The sequence below is a fragment of the Bos indicus genome, chromosome 7 (assembly GCF_029378745.1).
Source record: "Bos indicus isolate NIAB-ARS_2022 breed Sahiwal x Tharparkar chromosome 7, NIAB-ARS_B.indTharparkar_mat_pri_1.0, whole genome shotgun sequence".
Taxonomy (NCBI): Eukaryota; Metazoa; Chordata; class Mammalia; order Artiodactyla; family Bovidae; genus Bos; species Bos indicus.
The window spans coordinates 3,221,685-3,246,273 of NC_091766.1; the positions used below are offsets into that span (position 1 = coordinate 3,221,685).

The 24,589-nt window shown below is 39.2% G+C and overlaps 1 protein-coding gene and 1 long non-coding RNA gene across 2 annotated transcripts in view; one reads left to right on the top strand and one right to left on the bottom strand.

Moving 5' to 3' along the window:
- LOC139184022 (uncharacterized) overlaps positions 1-18,637 on the top strand; it is an 82,581-nt gene extending 63,944 nt beyond the window's left edge. The window contains exon 4 of the long non-coding RNA XR_011567439.1: positions 1,543-18,637. This is a non-coding gene — a long non-coding RNA (uncharacterized lncRNA). The remainder of the gene's footprint in view (positions 1-1,542) is intronic.
- PRSS38 (serine protease 38) overlaps positions 1-23,829 on the bottom strand; it is a 32,030-nt gene extending 8,201 nt beyond the window's left edge. Inside the window, exons 1-3 of the mRNA XM_070792420.1 lie at positions 23,500-23,829; positions 23,153-23,315; positions 22,341-22,612 (exon numbers count right to left, since the gene is read on the bottom strand). Coding sequence (XP_070648521.1) covers positions 22,341-22,612; positions 23,153-23,315; positions 23,500-23,680 — 616 coding nt within the window. The 5' untranslated portion in view covers positions 23,681-23,829. The remainder of the gene's footprint in view (positions 1-22,340; positions 22,613-23,152; positions 23,316-23,499) is intronic.
- Positions 23,830-24,589: the final 760 nt, after the last annotated feature.

Sequence of the window (24,589 nt, forward strand, 5' to 3'; positions counted from 1 at the left end):
ATGAGCTGAGTAAGTGGAAACAGTGTGGTCTTATGAGCTGAGTGTCGGAGACATCTTTCTTGGGTAATGTTCAGGAATTTGCTGGTGTGGAATATAAGAGGGAAATAACTAAGAAATATGCTCAAACTACCGCACAATTGCACTCATCTCACATGCTAGTAAAGTAATACTCAAAATTCTCCAAGCCAGGCTTCAGCAATACATGAACCGTGAACTTCCAGATATTCAAGCTGGTTTTAGAAAAGGCAGAGTTACCAGAGATCAAATTGCCAACATCCACTGCATCATCGCAAAAGCAAGAGAGTTCCAGAAAAACATCTATTTCTGCTTTATTGACTATGCCAAAGCCTTTGACTGTGTGGACCACAATAAACTGTAGAAAATTCTGAAAGAGATGGGAATACCAGACCACCTGACCTGCCTCTTGAGAAACCTATATGCAGGTCAGGAAGCAACAGTTAGAACTGGACATGGAACAACAGACTGGTTCCAAATAGGAAAAGGAGTATGTCAAGGCTGTATACTGTCACCCTGCTTATTTAACTTCTACGCAGAGTACATCATGAGAAACGCTGGGCTGGAAGAAGCACAAGCTGGAATCAAGATTGCCGGGAGAAATATCAACAATCTCAGATATGCAGATGCCACCACCCTTATGGCAGAAAATGAAGAGGAATTAGCCTCTTGATGAAAGTGAAAGAGGAGAATGAAAAAGTTGGCTTAAAGCTCACCATTCAGAAAACTAAGATCATGGCATCTGGTCCCATCACTTCATGGGAAATAGATGGGGAAACAGTGGAAACAGTGTCAGACTTTATTTTGGGGGGCTCCAAAATCACTGCAGATGGTGATTGCAGCCATGAAATTAAAATATGCTTACTCCTTGGAAGGAAAGTTATGACCAACCTAGATAGCATATTCAAAAACAGAGACATTACTTTGCCAACAAAGGTCTGTCTCGTCAAGGCTATGGTTTTTCCAGTAGTCATGTATGGATATGAGAGTTGGACTGTGAAGAAAGCTGAGCACCAAAGAATTGATGCTTTTGAACTGTGGTGTTGGAGAAGACTCTTGAGAGTCCCTTGGACTGCTAGGAGATCCAACCAGTCCATTCTAAAGGAGATCAGTCCTGGGTGTTCTTTGGAAGGACTGATGCTAAAGCTGAAACTCCAATACTTTGGCCACATCATGTGAAGAGTTGACTCATTGGAAAAGATTCTGATGCTGGGAGGGATTGGGGGCAGGAGGAGAAGGGAACAACAGAGGATGAGATGGCTGGATGGCATCACTGACTCGATGGACTTGAGTCTGGGTGAACTCCAGGAGTTGGTGATGGACAGGGAGGCCTGGCGTGCTACGATTCATGGGGTCGCAAAGAGTTGGACACGACTGAGCAACTGAACTGATCTGAATGGAGTTGTACTATGTTAAGTGTTTATCTGCTTAACAATAAAGTATAAATTGAAGGGAAATGAATTGCATTAATGAATTCAATTTTCCATACTCTCCTACATATACATCCTTTGCTCTGTGTCTTTGCAGTTACTCCCATCAGGAGGTGTAATGTATATTCTCAGTCCTTGGATCTGAATTTTGCCACATGACATGCTTTGTCAATGGGATTCGAGCAGACTTGCTGCAAGCAGAGACTTCAAAAGATGTGTTTCTCCACCACTGCCTGTGAATGTTTCCTAGTCAACCTGCTGGACAGTGAAAGATGCATGAATCAGAGTTCAGCACTCCAGCTCCATCTGTCACACGTCAGCCCACAGAGACAGTTATCAGATACACAGGCATGCTCAGCCGCAACCAGCAGGACCACACAGCTCAAGACTTGTACTTGTCAAAGTGTTGCCAGTCTGGACTAAAAGGTAGCATGATGTTAAAAATGTCAAAGACTCTGGGCCCCAGGAGAGATTGGTAAATTTTCTCAATGTGGCATTTTTCAAGGCCCTTTTAAGAAGTAGCCAAGGTGGAGGAGGATGTCTCAGAGAACAGTTTCAAAGAATAGTGCCATGGAAATTCAAAATCTTAGCAGTTTTATTGTAGAAGTTTAGCAGAATTTAGAAGTTGTAGCAGTTTTATTGTAGAAGTCAGGGAGCTAATTCTAAAATTCATATGAAAGTGCAAAGGACTCAGCATTCCCATGATAATTTTGAAGAAGAGAAACACTGTGGAAGATGTGTAAGACCAGACTCATCATAAAGCTCTGGTAAGTAAGGCCTGTTGTACTGGAGAGATCCACGTGGCAGAAGAGTAAGTCTGGAAGTAGGCCCCACACATGGGCACAAGATGTTTGACAAAGCTGCCAATATAGGTCAGTGGGGAAAGGAGATGATTCTTTACAAATGGTGCTAGAGCAAGATGCAGAAGCAGAAGATATTCAGAAGAGGTGGCAAGAATACACAGAAGAACTATACAAAAAAGATCTTAGTGACCCAAATGACCAGGATGCTGTGATCGTTGACCTAGAGCCAGACATCCTGGAGTGCAAAGTCAAGTGGGCCTTAGGAAGCATCACTAAGAACAAAGCTAGTAGAGATAAAGGAATTCCAGCTGAGCTATTTCAAATCCTAAAAGATGATGCTGTGAAAGTGCTGCACTCAATATGCCAGCAAATTTGGAAAACTCAGCAGTGACCAGGCCACAGGACTGGAAGAGATCAGTTTTCATTCCAATCCCAAAGAAAGGCAATGCCAAAGAATTTTGAAACTACCATGCAATTGCACTCATTTCACATGCTAGCAAAGTAATGCTCAAACTTCTCCAAGCTAGGCTTCAGCAGTACATGAATTGAGAACTTTCAGATGTATAAGCTGGATTTAGAAAAGGAAGAGGAACCAGAGATCAAATTACCAACATCCGTTGGATCATCAACAAAGCAAGAGAGTCCAGAAAAACATCTTCTTCTGCTTTATTGACTATGCCAAAGCCTTTGACTGTGTGGATCACAACAAGCTGTGGAAAATTCTTCAAGAGATGGGAATACCAGACCACCTGACCTGCCTCCTGAGAAATCTGTATACAGGTCAAGAAGCAACAGTTAGAACTGGACATGGAACAACAGACTGGTTCCAAATTGGGAAAGGAGTATGTCGAGGCTGTATATTGTCATCCTGCTTATTTAACTTATATGCAAAGTACATCATGAGAAATGCTGGGCTGGATGAAACACAAGCTGGAATCAAGTTGCTGGCAGAAATATCAGTAACTTCAGATATGCAGATGACACCACCCTTATGGCAGAAAGTGAAGAGGAACTGAAGAGCCTCTTGAAAGTGAAAGAAGAGTGAAAAAGCTGGCTTAAAACTCAGCATTCAAAAAACTAAGATCGTGGCATCTGGTCCCATCACTTCATGGCAAATAGATGGGGAAACGGTGGAAACAGTGACAGACTTTATTTTCTTGGGTTCCAAAGTCACTGCAGATGATGACTGCAGTCATAAAATTAAAAAAACGCATGCTCTGTGGAAGAAAAGCTGTGACCAACCTAGGCAACATATTAAAAAGCAGAGATATTACTTTGTTGACAAAGGTCTGTCTAGTCAAAGCTATGGTTTTTCCAGTAGTCATGTATGGATGTGAGAGTAGGACTATAAAGAAAGCTGAGCACCAAAGAATTGATATTTTTGAACTGTGCTGTTTTAGAAGACTTTTGAGAGACCCTTGGACTACAAGGAAATCAAACTAGTCAGTCCTAAAGGAAATTAGTCATGAATATTCATTGGAAGGACTGATGCTGAAGCTGAAGCTCCAATACTTTGACCACCTGATGGGAAGAACTAATTCATTGGAAGATACACTGGGAAATATTTTAGGCAGGAGGAGAAGGGACGACAGAGGTTGAGATGGCTGGATGGCATCACCGACTCAATGGACATGAGTTTGAGCAAGCTTCAGGAGTTGGTGATGGACAGGGAAGCCTGGCATGCTGCAATCCGTAGGGTCGCAAAGAGTCTGACACAACTGAGCAACTGAACTGAACTGAATCCTAGATGACTTCACTAATGAATTATATCAAACATTTAAAGAAGAAACAATAGGAATACTACAAAACCCAGTATTACCCCAATACCACAGGCAGACAAAAATCACAGTACAGCCAATATCTTTCATAAATATACATGTAAAAATCTTAAACAAATTATTGGTAAGTTGATTCTGCTGCTGCTAAGTCACTTCAGTCGTGTCCGACTCTTTGCGACCCCACAGACGGCAGCCCACCAGGCTCCCCCGTCCCTGGGATTCTCCAGGCAAGAACACTGGAGTGGGTTGCCATTTCCTTCTCCAATGCATGAAAGTGAAAAGTGAAAGTGAAGTCGCTCAGTCGTGTCTGACTCTTAGCGACCCCATGGACTGCAGCCCACCAGGCTCCTCCATCCATGGGATTTTCCAGGCAAGAGTACTGGAGTGGGGGGCCATTGCCTTCTCCAAGTTGATTCTAATGACCTATAAAAATGATTATACACAATGACCGAAAGGAATTAATCATAGGAATGCAAAGTTCATTTAACATACCCAAATTAATACATACAGTAACCTTATTAATAAAAGGCAAAAGCCACATGAGCATAGATAATAAAAGGCATTTAAAAAAATCTGCCATCTGTTCATGATAAACTCTCAACAAACCAGGGATAAAAGGAACTTTACTCATTGGTAAAGAGCATCTACAAAAATTCCACATCTAATATCATTCTTAATGATAAAAGACTAAATATTTTCCCCCTTAAGATCAGAAACAAGGCAAAGATAGTCACTTTTACCACGTTTAACATTGTATTGCAGGTTGTAGCCAGTGCGATGAGTAAAAAATTCTTACTTCCTTCTGGAAAGTTAGAATTAAAACATCTTTGTTAAAGACAAAATAACAATTGTATGAAGGAACTAATAATGTCCAAAAACTATTAAAACTAGTTTTCAGGATACAAGATAAATATACAAATGTCAAGTATATTTCAATATATTAATAATAGCAATGAACAATTTAAAACAAAATTACTAAAACAGTTCCATTCACAATAGTTTCAAAAAGAATGAAAATTTTAAGAATAAATTTATCAAAGAATGGGTAACATCTATACAACCAAACACTGTAAAATACTACAGAGCTTAAGACAATCTAAATCAATAGCGATCCACTCAATGTTCATGGATTAGAGGATTCAATATTATTAAGATGGAATTAGTTCCCAAATTTATTTATAGATTTAATGTCATCCCTATCAAAATCTCAGGAGATAAGAAACATTGAAAAACAAGCAGAAAGAGTCAGAACCAACTTAATGAGAAATACGGGAAAACAAAAGTTCACAGCAATCAAGCAAACCCTGATGCAAGAGAAAGGCAACTTCAAACTCAGGAAAGTTTTGTGGCATTTTTACTTGTCCTTTTCCTACCCCCTTCCCAGTACAGTGGCACCTTTTTACAAAAATTCATTTTATTTTGTCTTTTTAAAACATTTTTAGAGCATATTATTGTCTTGGTTTCTTCTGTACAATAATGTGAATCAGCTATAAAACTATATATCTATAGTTTATATGTAGTATAGTTTATATATATAGTTGTACATATAGTTTATATAGTATAAATAAGCTCCCAGAGTTTGCTCAAATTCATATCATTGAGCCAGTGTTGCTATCTAATCATCTCATCCTCTGCCACCCCTTCTCCTTTTGCCTTCAATCTTCCCCAGCATTAGGTCTTTTCCAATGAGTTGGTGCTTCACATCAGGTGGCCAAAATATTGGAGCTTCATGTATACTATAAAATGAAAAAGAACCCCAAAAAACAAATAAAAGAAGACACAGAACAACAGAAAGCCAAAGTAGAAGAAGCAATACATAAAAGAAATTAAAAATATGATTTGAAAATCCCCAAAGCCTAAACAGAAATAATAACAAAAACAGTAACCACAACAACAGGGACGAAAGAAGAAAGCAAAACAAAATAGAACAAACACCCCAGAACCAACAATGAACTAATCAAAACATAAACATAATAAACGTTTTCTTAGGGTCTCAGCTGCCACTGTCTTTGGCCACACTGTGAGTCACAGTCCACCTCAGCCTCCCTAGGAGGCACTCCAGTACTGATGAAGGCTGGTCTCAGTGTCTTTGTCCTGGAATTGCTCTCCAATCCCCACACTCCAGCTCCCAGCACCCGTGCACACCAGTGGACATGCGTCCCAGCCTGGGGTACAGGGTACAGGGCCATGGCATGGATTATCTGTGTGTTTCTCAGTCTGTTCAGACTGTCATAGATCAGCTGGTTCACCCTATGATAGCCTCAAATGCTTCCCTTCTGTCCCAACCAATTTCTCTGGATGCGGGAGTCTCTTCTTTGCTTCAGCTCCCCCACCCCTGGGTGCTGGTCCTGTCCTGCTTGCCCTCCTCCTTCTTCTCCCTTCTTCCTTTCATCCCTACCAAATCATGCATGGATCCACATGATCCTTTCTGGTTGTCAAGGACTCCTTCTGGTATTCAGTCAGTGTTCTGTGACAGTTGTTCTATCTGTAGATGTATTCCTGATGCATCTGTGGAGAGAGATGCATTCCATGTCCACCTACTTCTCCACCATCTTGGTTCCTCCACAGTGGCACCTTTGAGTAGGGAAACCCACATTCCAAGTACAGGACCCTGGTACTTGATTCCAGAAGGAGCAAAGCAGATCTTTCTTACAAATTATTGTCTGTCTGTCTGAATCTGTCTGAGGGCTACCTGAAGAACTGACATAGACACTCATCCCTGTTTCACCTAGTTCAGAATGCAGGCTGTAAAAGTGGTGGGCACTGCTCAAATGCTCTGTAAGCCAAGCGAAACAGTCTATGGAGGTCCAGGGGGAAAGATTATTGTCAAAATATCCAATAAACTGACTAAAATTTGGGAGTAACAGCTCAGGAGAATTTCTTAGAGAAATTAAGACATTCAAAAGCATCCCTGAAGACAAATATATTTATTATTGGAGGCTTGTGGCAAGTTCAAACAGAATGACCTCAATAGAAAGAAAAACTATAGATTTATGAGGTAATATGCCATGAAAAGCTATAGATATGAGTTTGTATGTGAAGAAGCAAAGGAGAGACTGAATTTGCAGCAGATGACAATGAGCAAATCATTCATGACGTGAGAGCCTCAGAGACCAACTGTCCACAAAGATTCAGGGCTCTTCTTTAGACAGCAATGACAACAGCAGGAGGGCAATCTCAAAGAGATTTCCAGAGGAAACAGGGCAGCTTGCTCTGTAAGACATGAACTATGAGAAAACAGGTAAACTTATATGGTGGATTTTTAAGTGATAACTTCTGGTAAAAGAAAAAAAATACGTATCGTACCCATCTTGGACTGACTAAACAGTGCTCTGGACTTGGGCCCTGCCAGCCAGACTCAGCATTGCCCAAAGTGTGGGGTTTGGGATGGCCTCACCCTGATTCCCCTGTGTCTTCACACAGTGTGCCAATTAGGAAAACACCATTCTTTTCCTTTGAGCCTATATACCTGTTTACAAATATACTATTATATAAAATAATTTTAGAGGGCAAATATTACATCCTTTTTAAAAAATTGCTGTGATGTTGCTGTCCTTTATTTTCTTCTTTTTCCCATCCTTATCAAGATATAATTGACAAATCATATATATCTTTTTTCATGATGAGACGTCAACAGAAAGTCTTTTTTTTTAATTTATTTATTTTAATTGGAGGCTAATTACTTTACAATATTGTAGTGGTTTGCCCATACATTGACATGAATCAGCCATGGGTGTACATATATATCTTAAAGTGTAAAATGTGATAAAATAAAAACAGCCCTGTATTTGATGGAATTTAGAAGGCCACACACACACCCAGGGTAAGGCATATGCTAAGAAAAGACATGAGACAGGCCCTTGGGTTTCACAATGAGCTGATCTCTAGGTTCAGTGCAAGCCCGTCTAAGTGTTGAAAAAGTACCATAGTAGAGAGCAAAAACAAGAAGAAGAGATTTGTTTGCTTTATTGGTTTGTTTTAATTACTGGCATTGAGTAAAACATCTGTCACAGAAGTAGCTGCACAGATTCTAAGGAATGGATACATTAGTGAAGATACATGACAAGGAATACAGCCTTAGCAGAAATTTGGGAAAATCATTAAACAAGCTACTACAGCCTTTGACAGTTATAAGAAGAAAGAAAGGAAAAGGAAAACCTTGAGAGAGAGAATTTTATCTTCAGAGTTACATTAAAATACTCAATACCCAACCACACATAATATTTATTATATACTCAAAAGTATAAAACTCAATATTCCAGTTTTCAGCAACAACAAAAATCATACAGAGAAACAGAAATGTATAGCTTATTCAAGGAAACAAAACCAATGGAGAAACTGTCCCTGAGGGCTTAAAACTTTCTTAAAAATTCTCAAAGAACTAATGGAAAACATACAAAAAGAATTAAAGTAAATCAGGAAAATGACCAATAAACAAAATGAAACTATCAAAACCATACATTATTGAAAGGTGCCAAACAGAAAAGTCGGCACTGAAACGTCTAACAATTTAAATAAAACTTCACTAGAAGTAGAAAACAGCAAATCTTAGCAAGCAGAAGAGAAAATTAGTTAACCTAAATATAGGACAATTGAAATTATTAAAAAATTTAAGGAACAGAAGAAAAAAAAACTGAATAGATGCTAAAGGACCTGTGGAACAGTATAAAATCCATCACTACATGTTATTATTGGAGACACAGAAGGAGAAGACAGAGAGAAAAAGGCAGAAAGGTAATAGCCTGAAACTTCCCAACTTGGTAGAAGATTTGAATCTACTAATCCAAGAAGTTTAACAAACTCCAAGTAGAATAAAATCAAAGAGGGCCCTTCTGTAGACATACTATAATTAAACTTCCAAAAACTAAAGAGAAACAGAATTTTGAAAGGAGCAAAACAGAAGCAACTTGTCCTCAATAAGAACAATAGATGCTTCTCATTAAAAACAAGAACTACTAAGACTAACTCAGAGGACAATGGGATAACACAAAGAGCTAACATAAAAAACTGTCCACTGAGACTTCTATCTCTGGCAGCAATGTCCTTAAAAAATGAGAACTTAGATATTCTCAGATAATTAAAAGATAACAGTTTGATACTATTAAATCTTCCCTAAGAGAAATGCTATAAGGAGTTCTGGTGAAAATGAAAGTACAAAGACAGTAACTCAAAACCACATGAAGAAATTTTTAAAAATCCTGGTAAAGGCAAATATTGGGGCAAGTATAAAAATCCTACTGTCATCTTTTTGGTTTGTAATTCCACTTTTTATTTTCTACAGAATTTTAAAGACAAATTCATAAAGTAATTTAAAATACATGTTTGAGGCACACAGTGTACAAAGGTGTGTACAGTTTCTGTATGCTATTGGGGTTAAACTGGTATCAGTTCAAACTAGCTTGTTATAAATGTGGAATATTAAATGTAATCTCCATGGTAAAAACAAACAAAAACGTCTGAAAATATACACATTAAATGTGAAGGGTTTAAAACAGCTCACTATAAAAAATTAAGCACAAAAGAAATCAGTAATGGAGGAAATAAGGGACAAAAAGATTTAAAACTGAAAAGAGATAGCAAATGATGGAAGTAAGTTCTTACTATAAGTAATTAGTTTAAATGTAAATGAGTTAAACTCTCCAAAGGACAGAGAGTGGCAGACTTAGTTTTGAAAAATCCAGCTCTATGCTGTCTATGAGACTCATTTTAGAGTCAAGGATACAAAAGGATGGAAAATGAAAGGATTAAAAAAAGGATATTTTACACAAATACTAATACCAAAGAAAGTGGGAAGGCTATACTACTTTCAGACAAAATAGACTTCAAGTCAAAACTGTTATAAGAAACAAATAAAGGCATTATATATTGATAAAAGAATCATTTCATTAAGTTTTCTTTGTAATTAATATAGTTATCAAACAAAATATGAAGCAAACACTGGCCGAATTGAAGTGGGGGAACAGACAGTTCCATAGTAGTAATTGTAGATCCAATACCACACTTTCAATAACATGTGGAACAAGAACATTATAAGGAAATTGAGGACTTGAACAACATTATAAACCAATTAGACCTGACAGACATTTATATAATGCTTCACCCAACAACAGTGGAATATACATTTTTCTCAAGTAGCCATGGGACAAAGTCCAGAGCAGAATATATAAGTTAGTCATGAAACAAGTCAATACATTTTAAAATATTAAAATCATGTAAACTGTGTTATCTGAACACAATGGAATGAAGCTAGAAATCAATAACAGAAAGATAACTTTTAAAAAATTGAAATTAAACAATACATTCTGGAAAAACCAATAAGTCGAAGAAATCACAAGAGCAAATGCTTAGAGAAGAATGAATGAAAACACAGCATATGAAACTTACAAGATGCAACAAACACAGTGCTCAGAGGGGAATTTAAAAATATAACTCCTGTATTAAAAAAGAAGAAAAATCTTCTATCAATAACCTAACCTTGCCCCCTTGTGAAGCTGAGAGAAAGAAAGGCATAATAAACTCAAAGCTAGTAGAGGAAAGAAGTAAAAAATAGAAAGAAAAAAAGTACAATCAATCAAACTGAAGTTTCACTGAAAATATAAACAAAACTGGCAAGCCTTTAGCTAGAGTGATAAAGAAAAAAAGAGAAGATACAAATCATCTAAATCAGAAGTCTAAGTGGAGGAATTTACTATTGGTCTCAGAAAAATAAAAATGAATTATAATAGAATACTATGAGGAATTATACTCCAACAAATAAGACAACTTCAATGAAAGACAATTCCTAGAAACATGCAAATAGTCTAATCTGACAGAAGAAATAGAAAATTTCAGCAGATTCTTAACAGAAAGATTAGTTCAGTAAAAATGTTTAACAATGAAAATCTAGTACCATATGGATTCATTGGTGAATTCTATCTAACATTTAAAGAATTAACACCCTTCTTATCAAACTTCCCAAAAAGTGCAAGATAAGGGAACACTTTTTAACTCATCCTATAAAGCCGGCATTGCTGCTGCTGCTAAGTCGCTTCAGTCATGTCCGACTCTGTGCGACCCCATAGACGGCAGCCCACCAGGCTCCCCCATCCCTGGGATTCTCCAGGCAAGAACACTGGAGTGGGTTGCCATTTCCTTCTTACCCTGATACCAAATCCAAAGACATTATAAGAAAAGGAAAAAAAAGATCATATACTTGAAAGTACAGATTTCTGGGCACCTACTCCAGCTCCTCTTACTCTAGTGCTGCTCTCTGCTAATACAGTGCTGTGACTATCAAAGAAATGCACACACAAGGAATGGAGCCATCTTGGACCCAACCTCGGGGCTCTGCTCCAGCACCTTGGGCCCTGACCCTGCTCCTCATGGGGTAATGACTGCCACTGAGGTCAGGAGAATTCCAGGCTCACACCTGGCTCTGATTTGAGCCCCTCCATCTCCAGCCATACTCCCAGCAAGGTGGTAGCCACCAGCACACCCTGCGTGACTCATGCTTAATTCAGATCCAGATCCCCTACCAAAGACACTGGACACGTGCAAATTGAATAGGGATGATCTCATAAGAGGATACCCCTTTAAGATGGGAATAGATAAGTGTTTATTCCTAATTTCATAGAAACAAAAAAGTTAAAATGAGAAACATAGGAATACATTTCAAATGACAACCGAGGACTAAGACCCTAGAAAAATGCTAATGAAACAGAGATAAATAATTCATCAAATGAGTTCAAAGTAACAGTAATAAGCTAAGTGAACTTGGGAAAAGAATAAACAGAGTGAGAATTTTAACAAGGAACTAGAAAATTTAAAAAGGACCAGTTACAGCTGAAGAAAACAATAACTAAAATGAAAAATATATGAGAAGGGAGTAACATCAGACTAGGTAATACAGAAGAATGTAAGATAGAACTAATGAAATCATCTAATCAGAACAGAAAAATGTTTCAATGCCATTCTCCCAAATCATCCCACCCTCTCCCTCTCATAAATTTTAATGAGGATAGTTTAAGGGACCTCTAAAATAATGTCAAGGACACTAATATTTGCATTTAGGGGTTCCAAAACAAGAAGAGAGAGAAAAGGGTAGAAAGCGAAGCTGATGAAATTACAGCTGAAAAATTCCTGAGGCTGAAGAAGGAAACATTTTTCAGGTATAGGAAGCACAGAGTCCCATATAAGATGAACCCAAAGAGATTCACACTAAGCATACCATAACTAAACTGGCAAAAGTTAAAGATAATGAGAGAATCTTAAAGGCAGCAAAAGAAATACAAATAGTCACATATAAAGGAATTCCCTATAAGGCTAAATGCGGTTGTCTCACACAAATTTTGCAAACCAGAAGGGAGTGGCATGATATATTTATTTAAAGTACTGAAAGTAAGACTTCCCTGGTGGTCCAGTGGCTAAGATTCTGCACTCTGAATGCAGGGGGCTCAGGTTCAGTCCCTGGTCAGGGAACTAGATCCCACGTGCTGCAACCAAGACTTCTCATGCTACAACTAAGAGTTAGCATACCACGACTAAAAGATCCCACATGCCACAACCGAAGATCCCACATGCTGCAACTAAGACCTGGCACAGCCAAGTAAAAAAGTAAATTAAAACAAATATTCAAAAAAGTACTGAAAGGGAAAACCTTACAACCTAGGATACTCTACCCATCAAGGTGATCACTCAGAACTAAAGAAGAGCTGAAGACTTTTTCAGACAAGCAAAAACTAGAAGACTTCATCGATACTAAACTGATCTTACAAGAAATGCTAAAGGGTATTTAAATGGAAAAGACTACAAGAAGTAAGAATTTATATGAAAGAGGAAAATATCCCACTAGTAAAGGCAAATATATATTAATAGCAAAGGCTGTGATCAACCACTTAAGCTAATAGGAAGGTTTAGAAACGAAAATTTTTAAATCAACTATAACGACAGAGCATGAGATGGTTGGATGGCATCACTGACTCGATGGGCATGAGTTTGAGCAAGCTCCTGGAGTTGGTGATGGACAAGGAAGCCTGGCACACCTCAGTCCATGCAGTCACAAACAGTTGGACACAACTGAGTGACTGAACTGAATTGATAACTATAATAAACAAGGAATAGACATGAAGATGTGAAAAACACAAAACACAGGTGAAAGTAGCAAAAAAAAAAAAGTTTATCTTTTAGAATGTGCTTGAATTGAATTGACTGTGAGTTTGAACCAGTAAATATAGTCATAGGTCAAAATAAATAGTAACCACAAATCAAAAACCTACAATAGACACACAAAAACTAAAGAGAAAAGAATACTAAAGAAAACCGTCAAACCACAAGGGAAGAGACAAAAAAAAAATAATAACAGAGAAGAACTAAAAAACAATAAAACAAGTAAGAAAATGACAAAAAGTACATACCTATCAATAATCACTTTAAATATCAATACACTAATGTTCCCATCAAAAGACAGAAAGGGGCTAATTGGATGAAAAACAAGACTCATCTATATTTAGCCTACAAGAAACTCACTTCAGAGCTAAAGACACACAGAGACTGAAAGTGAGGGGATGGAAAAAGTTCTTCCACACAAATGGAACCAAAAAGAATGCTGGGGTGGCAGTACTGACAACAGAAAAAGAAGACTTTAAATAAAATCTATGACAAAAGACCAAGAAGTCTTTGACAAGAAGACCATTATACCATAAAGGGATCAATACAAGAAGAGGATATACTGTTTGTTAACATTCATACACCTAATATGTGTGTATATCAGTTGCTCAATTGTGTCTAACTCTGTGACCCCATAGACTGTAGCCCCACAGGCTCTTCTGTCCACGGAATTCTCCAGGCAAGAAAACTGGAGTGGGTACCCATTCTCTTCTCCAGGGGATCTTCCCAAACCAGGAATCGAACCTGGGTCTCTGGCATCACAGGTGGACTCTACTGTCTGAGCCACCAGGGAAGCCCATGCACCCAATATAGTACTGTGCTGTTTCTGGATGGAATGTTCTATAGATAGCCATTATGTCCATCTGGTCTAATGTGTCATTTAAAGGCCATTGTTTCTTTATTGATATCTGTCTGATTGTAACTGGGGTATTATAGTCCCCTACTATTATTTTATCATTGCCAATTTCTCCCTTTCAGTCTGTTAGTATTTGTTTTATAGATTTAGTTTAACAAATTTAAGAGGATAGAAATTATATCAAACCTCTTTTCTGACCATAAAGGTATGAAACTAGAAATCAATTACAGGAAGAAAAATAGTAAAAACACAAACGCATGGAGACTAAACAACATGCAATTAAAAAGCAATGGGTAAATGAAGAAAGCAAAGATGAAATCAGAAAATACCTCAGAACAACTAAAAATAAAAACAGTTTTTCAAGATCTATGGTATGCAGCATAAGTAAATGTAAGAGGGAAATTTATACCTGTAGAAACAAGAAAAATCTCAAACTACATATCATCTAAAGGAATTAGAAAAAGAAGAAAAACAAAACCCAAAGTCATCAGAAGAAAGGAAATAATAAAGGCCAGAATAGAAAATAATAAAATATAGACAAAAATAGAAAAGATCAATGAAACCAAGAGCTATTTCTTTGAAATGATAAAGAAAATTAATAAGTGTTTAACCAGGTTCAACAGGGAAAAAAAGAAAGAGGGCCCAAATAAACAAAATGAAAGAGGAAAAATTACAAATGCTATCACAGAGATACAAAAAAATTAAAACAGAACACTATGAAAGTTATATGCCAACAAATTGGACACCCTAGGAAAAAAATGGACAATTTACAAAAAACATGCAACCTTCCAAGACTGAATCAGGAAGAAATAGAAAATCTGAAGAGACTGCTCACTAGTAGTGAAACTGAACTCCCAGTGAAACTGGGAGTGAAAACTCCCAGGAGGCAAAAGTCAAAGACTGAACAGTTTCACAGCTGAAAAGTTAATACCTATTGTTCTCCAACTATTCAAAAAAATTGAAGAGGAGGAAACACTATTGAATTCATTCTACAAGGCCACCATTTTCCTTATATCAAAACCAAAGACATTATAAAAATGAAAATTACTGGACAATATCCTGAGGAATATAGATACAAAAATCCTCAGTGTGTTAGCCAACTGAATTTAACAGTATATAAAACATGTCAAACCATGATCAAAAGAAATTAATTACAGGGATGCGAGGATGGTTCAATATCTGCAGATGGTTCAATATTAATGTGATATACCACATTAACAAGTGCTAAGTCACTTCAGTCATGTCCGACTGTTTGCAACCCCATGGACTGTAGCCTGCCAGGTTCCTCTGTCCATGGGAATTCTCCAGGCAAGAATACCGGAGTAGGTTGCCATGTCCTCCTACCACATTAACAAAAGGAAGGATAAAAAGCACAAGATCACCTCAATAGACACAGAAAAAGCATTTTACAAAATTCAAATTCCATTTATGATAAAAACTCCCTTCAAAGTTAGTATATAGAGGACATATCTCAATATAATAAAGGCTAGTTATGAGAAACCAACAGCTAATGCCATGCTCAATGCTGAAAAGCTGAAAGTTTCACCTCTAAAATCAGGAATAGTCTTATGGATGCCCAATCTTTCCTCTTTTGTTTGACATAGTATAGGAAGTCCTATGGAAAAGATTTAAGGCAGGAGGAGAAGGGGATGACAGAGGACGAGACGGTTGGATGGCATCACCGACTTGATGGACATGAGTTTGAGCAAGCTCGGGGAGTTGGTGATGGACAGGGAAGCCTGGCATGCTGCAGTCCATGGGGTCACAAAGAGTCTGATGCGACTGAACTGACTGACCGGAAGTCCTAGTCACAGAGGCCAACAAGAAAAAGAAATAAAAAGTATCCAAACTGTAAGGGAAGAAGTAAAACTGTCACTATTTCAGATGACATGATATATACAAAACCCTAATGTCTCTGGGGAAACAGTGTCAGACTTTATTTTTAGGGGCTCCAAAATCACTGTAGATGGTGATTGCAGCCATGAAGTTAAAAGGCGCTTACTCCTTGGAAGGAAAGTTATGACCAACCTAGATAGCATATTAAAAAGCAGAGACATTACTTTGCCAACAAAGGTCCATCTAGTCAAGGCTATGGTTTTGCCAGTGGTCATGTATGGATGTGAAAGTTGGACTGTGAAGAAAGCTGAGTGCCGAAGAATTGATGCTTTTGAACTGTGGTGATGGAGAAGACTCTTGAGAGTCCCCTGGACTGCAAGGAGATCCAACCAGTCCATTCTAAAGGAGATAAGTCCTGGGTGTTCATTGGAAGTACTGTTGTTGAAGCTGAAACTCCAATCCTCTGGCCACCTCATGCAAACGGTTGACTCATTGGAAAAGACCCTAATGCTGGGAAAGATTGAAGGCAGGAGGAGAAGGGGATGACAGAGAAAGAGATGGTTGGATGGCATCACCAAGACAATGGACATGGGTTTGGGTGAAAACTGGGAGTTGGTGATGGACAGGGAGGCCTGGCATGCTGCGATTCATGGGGTCGCAAAGAGTCGGACATGACTGAGAGGCTGAACTGAACTGAAGTGAACTGAATGTAAGTTTCCATGTTACTCTCTCCATACATCTCACCCTCTTCTCCCCTCTAAAAGAATTCAGAATAATGATAGTAAAGATGATCAAAAACCTTGAAAATAGAATGGAGAACATGTAAGAATCAATTAACAAAGACCTAGTGGACGGAGGAGCCTGGTAGGCTGCAGTCCATGGGGTCGCTGAGGGTCAGACACGACTGAGTGACTTCACTTTCACTTTTCACTTTCATGCATTGGAGAAGAAAATGGCAACCCACTCCAGTGTTCTTGCCTGGAGAATCCCAGGGACGGGGGAGCCTGGTGGGCTGCCATCCATTGGGTTGCACAGAGTCAGACACAACTGAAGCGACTTAGCAGCAGCAGCAGAAGAATTAAAGAATAAACATACAAACAACACAATTACTGAAATTAAAAACACTCTAGAAGGAATCAATAGCAGAATATCTGAAGCAGAAGAATGGATCAGTGAGCTGGAAGATAAAATGGTGGAAATAACTGCTGAAGAGCAGAATAAAGTAAAAAGAATGAAAAGAACTGAGGATAGCCTCAGAGATCCCTGGGACAAGATTAAACGCACCAGCATGACAGGGAACCCACAATGAGAAGAGACAGAAAAGGGGGCAGAGAACATATCTGAAGATATAATCACTGAAAAATTTCCTAACCTGGGAAAGGAAAGAGACATCAAGTCCAGGGGGCACAGAGAGTTGGCCCACACAGGATCAACCAAAAAGGACCACACCAAGATACACTGTGATTAAAATGGCAAAAATTAAAGATAAAGAGAGAATATTGAAAGCATCAAGGGAAAAGCAACAAGGTACATACAGGGAACTCCCATAAGGTTATCAGTTGACTTTTCAGCAGAAACTCTGCAGGCCAGAAGGGAATGGCATGATTAACTTAAAGGGATGCAAAGGAAAAACCTACAACCAAGAATAATCTACCTAGCAAGGTTTTCATTCAGATTTGATGGAGAGATTGAAAGTTTTACAGATGAGAAAAAAAAAAAAAAAAAGAGTTCAGCACCACCAAACCAGCTTTACAAGAAATATTAAAGGGACTTCTCTAAATGAAAAAAAGCCACAACTAGAACATGAGAATTATGAAAGGAAGAAGCTCATTGGTAAAAGCAAATACATAGTGAAGACAGTAAATCAAACACATACAAAGCCAATAAGAAGGTTAAAAGACAAAATGCCAAAATTATATCCACAATAAGTAGTTAAGAAATACACAATCAAAAAGAAGTAAAATATATAAAAACAATAATCTTGAAGAAAGGGGAGTAAATATGCAGTGTTGTTCTATTTCCAGTTTTTTAAGGAATCTCCACACTGTTTTCCATAGTGGCTGTACTAGTTTGCATTCCCACCAACAGTGTAAGAGGGTTCCCTTTTCTCCACACCCTCTCCAGCATTTATTGCTTGTAGACTTTTGGATCGCAGCCATTCTGACTGGTGTGAAATGGTACCTCATAGTGGTTTTGATTTGCATTTCTCTGATAATGAGTGATGTTGAGCATCTTTTCATGTGTATGTTAGCCATCTGTATGTCTTCTTTGGAGAAATGTCTGTTTAGTTCTTTGGCCCATTTTTTGATTGGGTCATTTATTTTTCTGGAGTTGAGGTGTAGGAGTTGCTTGTATATTTTTGAGATTAGTTGTTTGTCAGTTGCTTCATTTGCTATTATTTTCTCCCATTCTGAAGGCTGCCTTTTCACCTTGCTAATAGTTTCCTTTGATGTGCAGAAGCTTTTAAGTTTAGTTAGGTCCCATTTGTTTATTTTTACAATAACCCTGTGTACGAGACAGCAAAAGAGACACTGATGTATAGAACAGTCTTATGGACTCTGTTGCAGAGGGAGAGGGTGGGAAGATTTGGGAGAATGGCATTGAAACATGTATAATATCATGTATGAAACGAGTTGCCAGTCCAGGTTCGATGCATGATACTGGATGCTTGGGGCTGGTGCACTGGGACGACCCAGAGGGATGGTATGTGGAGGGAAGAGGGAGGAGGGTTCAGGATGGGGAACACATGTATACCTGTGGCGGATTCATTTTGATATTTGGCAAAACTAATATAATTTGTAAAGTTTAAAAATAAAATAAAATTTAAAAAAATATGCAGTGTTGTTAAAATACATTTGAAAATAAAAGATCAGCAATGTAAAATAATCATGGGTATTATAGAAGAATTATATAAACCTCATGGTAACCACAAAGAAAATCTATAACAGATATACACACAGGAAAAGAAAGGAATCTAAGCATAATGCTACATATAGTCATCAAATCATGAGGAAATAGAACAAAGGAAGAAGAAAGGAACAAAAAAGAGCTATAAAAGCAATCCCAAACCAATGAACAAAATAGCAGTAGTTAATACCTACTTTAATATAAATGAACTTAATTATCCAATCAAATGACATAAAATGGATGCAAATATAAGACCCATAGATATATGTTGCCTACAAGAGACTCACTTCAGATCTAAACTAACCTAAGTGCCCATTAATACATGAGTGGTTGAAGAAGATGTGGTACGTATATATAATGGAATATTAACCAGCCACAAAAAAGAATGGAATCTTACCATTTGCAACAACATGGATGGATCTAGAGGATATTGTGCTAAATGAAATAAGTCAGACAGAAAGAGACAAATATTGTGTGTGTGTGTGTGTTAGCCATGTCTGAGTCTTTGCAACTCCATGGACTGTAGCCTGCCAGGCTCCTCTGTCCATGGAATTCTCCAGGCAAGAATACTGGAGTAGGGTGCCATTTCCATCTCCAGGGAATCTTCCCAACCCAGTGACTGAACCCAGGTATCCCACATTGCAGGCAGATTCTTTACCATCTGAGCCACCAAGGAAGCCCAAACATTGTATGATTTCACTTATTTGTGGAATCTAAAGAAAACAAATGAACAGAACAGAGTTATAGATACAGAGAAAAAACAGGTGGTTGCCAGAGGTGAGGGGTTTGGGTAAGGAAAGTAAGGAAAGAAATGGGTGAAGAAGATTAAGAGGTACAAACTTCCAGTTGTAAAATAAATGAGTCACAGGTATGAAATGTACAGTGTGTGGAATAAAATAAAAAATTATGTAATATATTTGTATGGTGACATGTTGTAATTAGACTTATTATGGTGATAATTTTGAGCTGTAGAGAAATACCAAATCACTATGTCATGTAACCGGAACTAACTTATCAATTAGACTTCAAAGACAGACTCATAGAAAAAGAGATTAGTTTTGTGATTGCCAGTGGCAGGGGAGTGTTGAGGGAGGATGGAATTGGTTGAAGGCGGTCAAAAGTTATAAACTTCCAGCAGTTACAAGATAAATAAGTACTAGGCATGTAATGTGGGCTTCCCAGGTGGGTCAGGGGTGAACTGAGTCGTGTCTGACTCTTTGCAATCCCACGGACTGTAGCCCATCAGGCTCCTCTGTCCATGGAATTCTCCAGGCAAGAATACTAGAGTGTGTAATCATTCCCTTCCCCAGGGGATCTTCCTGACCTAGGGATTGAACCTGGGTCTCCTACATTGCAGGCAGATCCTTTACACTGCAGATCCTTCACTTTACACTGAAGTGAAGATCCATCACTTCAGTCATGTCCAACTCTGTGCAACCCCATAGATGGCAGCCCACCAGGCTCCCCCATCCCTGGGATTCTCCAGGCAAGAACACTGGAGTAGGTTGCCATTTCCTTCTCCAATGCATGAAAGTGAAAAGTGAAAGTGAAGTCGCTTAGTCGTGTCCAACTCTTATCGATCCCATGGACTGCAGCCTATGATGGGATTTTCCAGGCAAGAGTACTGGAGTGGGGTGCCATTGCCTTCTCTGTCCTTTACACTAGGGAAGCCCAATTAACTAGACAGAGGATTTTAAAATAGTGCTTGTCAACACCAGTGTCCATGTGATAGAATGAGCTCCCTTAAATGGTCGTGTCTGACTCTTTGCAACCCTATGGACTGTAGCCTACCAGGCTCCTCCATCCATGGGATTTTTCAGGCAAGAGTACTGGAGTGGGTTGCCATTTCCTTCTCCAGGGGATCTTCCCAAACCAGGGATCAAATCCAGGTCTCCCACATTGTAGGCAGACACTACCATCTGAAGCACCAGGGAAGTCCTCTCTAAATGGTGCCACCAGTGTCTAGGTCTGTGGGGTGAGCTCCAGTTGCTTCCTACCTCTCAGGGAGACTCTCCAAGATAAGTAGGTGGATCTGACCCAGGCTCCTTTTAAATTACTACTCTGCTCTAGGTCCTGCAGCATGTGAGATTTTATATGCGCCTTTTAAGGGTGGAGTCTTTATTTCTCACAGCTTTCTGGGTGTCCCAAAAGTAAGGCCTGTTGGCCTCCAAAACCAAATATTCCTGGTATAGGACCCCAGGACAGGGGAGCCCAATGTGAGGTTCAGACCCTTTATTCCTTGGGGAGAAGCTCCATATTTGTAATTATCCTCCTATTTGTGGGTCATCCACCCAAGCGTATAGGTCTTAACTATACTATGATTTTGCCCTTCCTACCCATGGTTCCCATCTTTAGTTGTAGAAAATCTTCTCTGGTGGATTCCAGTCTTTCTCATCAATATTTGTTTTATCAATGACTGTAATTTATATATTCCAGTGAGAGGAGGTGTACTCTGCCATCTTGGCTTTATCTCCTTAATTCCAGTCTCTGTCTTTTGATTTGAGAGTTCAACCATTTACATTCAAAGTAATTATTGGTAAGGAGCAACTTGCTTCTGTCATTTTACTACTTACTTTCTACATGCCTTATAGCTTCCTCCTTGCCTCATTTTCTTGCATTCCTGTCTTCTTTGCATTTAGTTGAGTTTTTGCAGTGAAATATTTAAATTCCCTTTTAATTTCCTTTCATGTTTACCATGGGGATTACATTTAACATTCTAAAGTTTTAACATTCTAATTTGAATTTATATCAGTTTAACTTCAATAAGAGTTTTTTTAATTAAGTAAAGCAGATGTTAAACTTTCTTAAACTGATATAAGATATCAATTTGAAATCTCCAAATCAAGTCACAGATGCAATAGTAAGCTATTAGAAGCATTTCAATTAAAATAAAAAACAAGAAAAAGAGACCTAGCAACATTTCTACTAGAGGTTCTAGTCATTGCAATAAGACAAGAAAAATTAATTAAGGATAAGATATAGAAAAGGAAGTGATTAAACAAGCTTTATCTGAAGAAAAAATATTAAAAAATCTAGAACAATTAAATAATCAACTGACAAACTATTAAAAATTAGTCCTATATGGTGGGTGGAAATATTATCAATACACAGAAATCAACAGCTGTGTCTTATTAGCAAATGCAATTAAAAATAATATTTTATATAACTGTAGAAATCCTGAAATACAAAGATTTGAACCTAGAAAGAAAGTACAAGGCCTTTATAGATAACTAGAATAACTACTATGTTTTTTCATAGGTTAAAAAAGATTATAAATTGAATGTAAAATTTTAAGAACAACTATGCTGGAAATTTGTGCTCTTGGTATACAAAATATAAGTTTCACACTCAAAGTAGATGTAACTACTTCTCTGTATACAACAAAGCCAGCCAGGAATAAAGCACAACTCCACACTGACAGAAACATATAGTGATTGATGTATAAAGATTCCAGTCCTCAGATACTTACAACCCCTTAATGGACAGAACATTCTCTCTGGTAATGTTATAAAGCCATCATCCCTTCCACAAGCTCCAATAAAGGGTTCCACCCTGCACTTTGTTTTCTTACCTTTTCGGGAGATGGATCCCCATCCTGTAGCCCAGCAAGAAAGGTTCCAAAGAGTCAAGTCTGGGGGTGCAATACAGATGGGAAGCACAGAGTCGGAAAAAACAATGCGGGTTTTCAGCTGCACCAGAGCGATGTCACCTCCAACAGGGTGATACAATTCATATGTGGGGTGTATGATCACCCTATTCACCTCAAACCACTGTGTGTGATTGCCTGCAACATTGAGGTCCACAAGACCCACATACATATCAAAGGCCTCAGTGTTCCTATTCCTGTAGAGACAGAGAACAAAGGTACAGTGGTTCAAGCACCTGACCCATGGGAAGAGGAGCTTCCATGAGCTCACAGGCCCATGGAGTCCTGGAACGTGGGGGCCTGGGTATCCAAGCTCTCAGCCAGGATGTGGGAAGTGAGCCGTTCCAGCACAGTAGGGACCTGACTGGCAGAACTGCTCCCAAAGAAGTCCTGACCTGAGTACATGGAGGATTCAAGGACTCACCACTATCTGCTGGATGGTGAGTTTGTCAGATGTACAGTGAGCTGCCAATGAGGATAAGTCTTTCATCACTTCTCACCTTATCATCCTAAGATATGACTCCTCACCTCACCTCTCATCCTATTATTTTGTTCCACACCTATCTGGAAGAGCTGATGGCCCTAAAGGAGTCCTCAGTCCTGTGCAAGAAGCTGTAGTGAATGGAGCTGTGTGCTGGGTCCAACTCTCTCCCTAACTCCAAGAAGTCCCAGTCCTATGTGGTTCATCTTGCAGCCCTAGGCCTCCATGGGAAGGGTACCCATCACCGCCCACTCACCCGTCAAAGCAGTGGGCAGCCGACAGGATCCAGTACTCATCAATGATGGACCCACCACAGATGTGGAAACCTACAAAGTGCACACTGGCCTGCCACGGCCACTTTCCCTCAAGGGCATCCACGCCTCCCAGTATCTTCCCTTGCACATGACGCTGGCCACAGGCTGAAGGAAGAATGACAAAGGGTGTGAGTAGCAGCAGCACCAGGGTGGGCCTGGCCACGTGCAAAGTGAAGGGAGGGAGAGTGGGAGGCCTGGAAAAAGGAAAGGAACGCGGAAAGCTGGGTCTCCACCCTTGGGAGTCGGAAGCCCAGGATTCACCGGATTCACCGCCAGGACCACCACCAACCTGGGCTTGGAGAGGTCCTACCCACATCACGGCTAAACGCGACCTCCTCACTGGCAGGGTGCCTGTGGGCTGTGGCTTCAACCTGGGTGGGAGGCAGGAGAAACAGGAGCAGGAGGAGGCTCGGGGTCGTGGGCCAGGACTCTACAGGCCCAGGGTGAGGGCCAGTCAGTGCGGCGGCCATGTGGGCGTGTCTCAAGGACGTCAGGGCTGGCGCGCACAAGCTGTGACGCCATAAACACGCGACAGTGCCCAGGCACACGATAGTACGAAGCTGCCACAGCACAAACACCAGCTGTCTCGCGCCTCAGCCGGGAGCCAGCTCTCAGTGGTCCCCCCTCCACACCCCACCTCCCCCACCCCCACCATGGCTGGCTGTCTGTGGTTTCACTCCCTGGAGGGTGCTCAGTTAGACTCTGGGTGGTCTTGCTCCCTGGATGGTGGTGGTCTCTCTCCCTACTTAGCTGCCTGGCTGTTGGTTGATGCAATGGGAATAGTTTCATCCTGAGTCTCCCAACATCCAGCCAGCAAGCTTAGATTTGGTCACGTCTCAGTTGCAGCATTTCAGAAATGTACAAGCACTTTTCACACCTCTACTTGATCGTATTTGCTAATGTACCATTGAATAAAGCAAGTTATACAGATGTTGGGGAAAAAAGGGTTGGAAAAATGCACTATAGTATTTAAGACCCCTCTCTGGAAACTTCAGAACTCTGTTGTTGTGACAATACATACACAAATGAACAGGACTATATTCCAACAAACTGTATTTACAGACACTGAAATTGGAATTTTATTTAATTTTTGCATCTCATAAAATATTTTCTTGTTTTAACCCCAAGCAATAAAAGTGTATAAACTGTTCTTAGTTAAGAATGTACAAATGTACATTAGTTCAGATGTACAGAAGTAGGTAGTTTGCCAACCTCTGCTCTGTTTCTTATATTTCTTTTTTTATTTTTTATAGCAGTTTTAGGTTCACAGCCAAAGCAGACAGAAGGTACAGAGGTTGTTAATGGGGAGTCAATGCATGTATCAGCATATAAGGTATTGCGAAATCTCTGTACACTCTATTTCTTGATATTAATCCCTT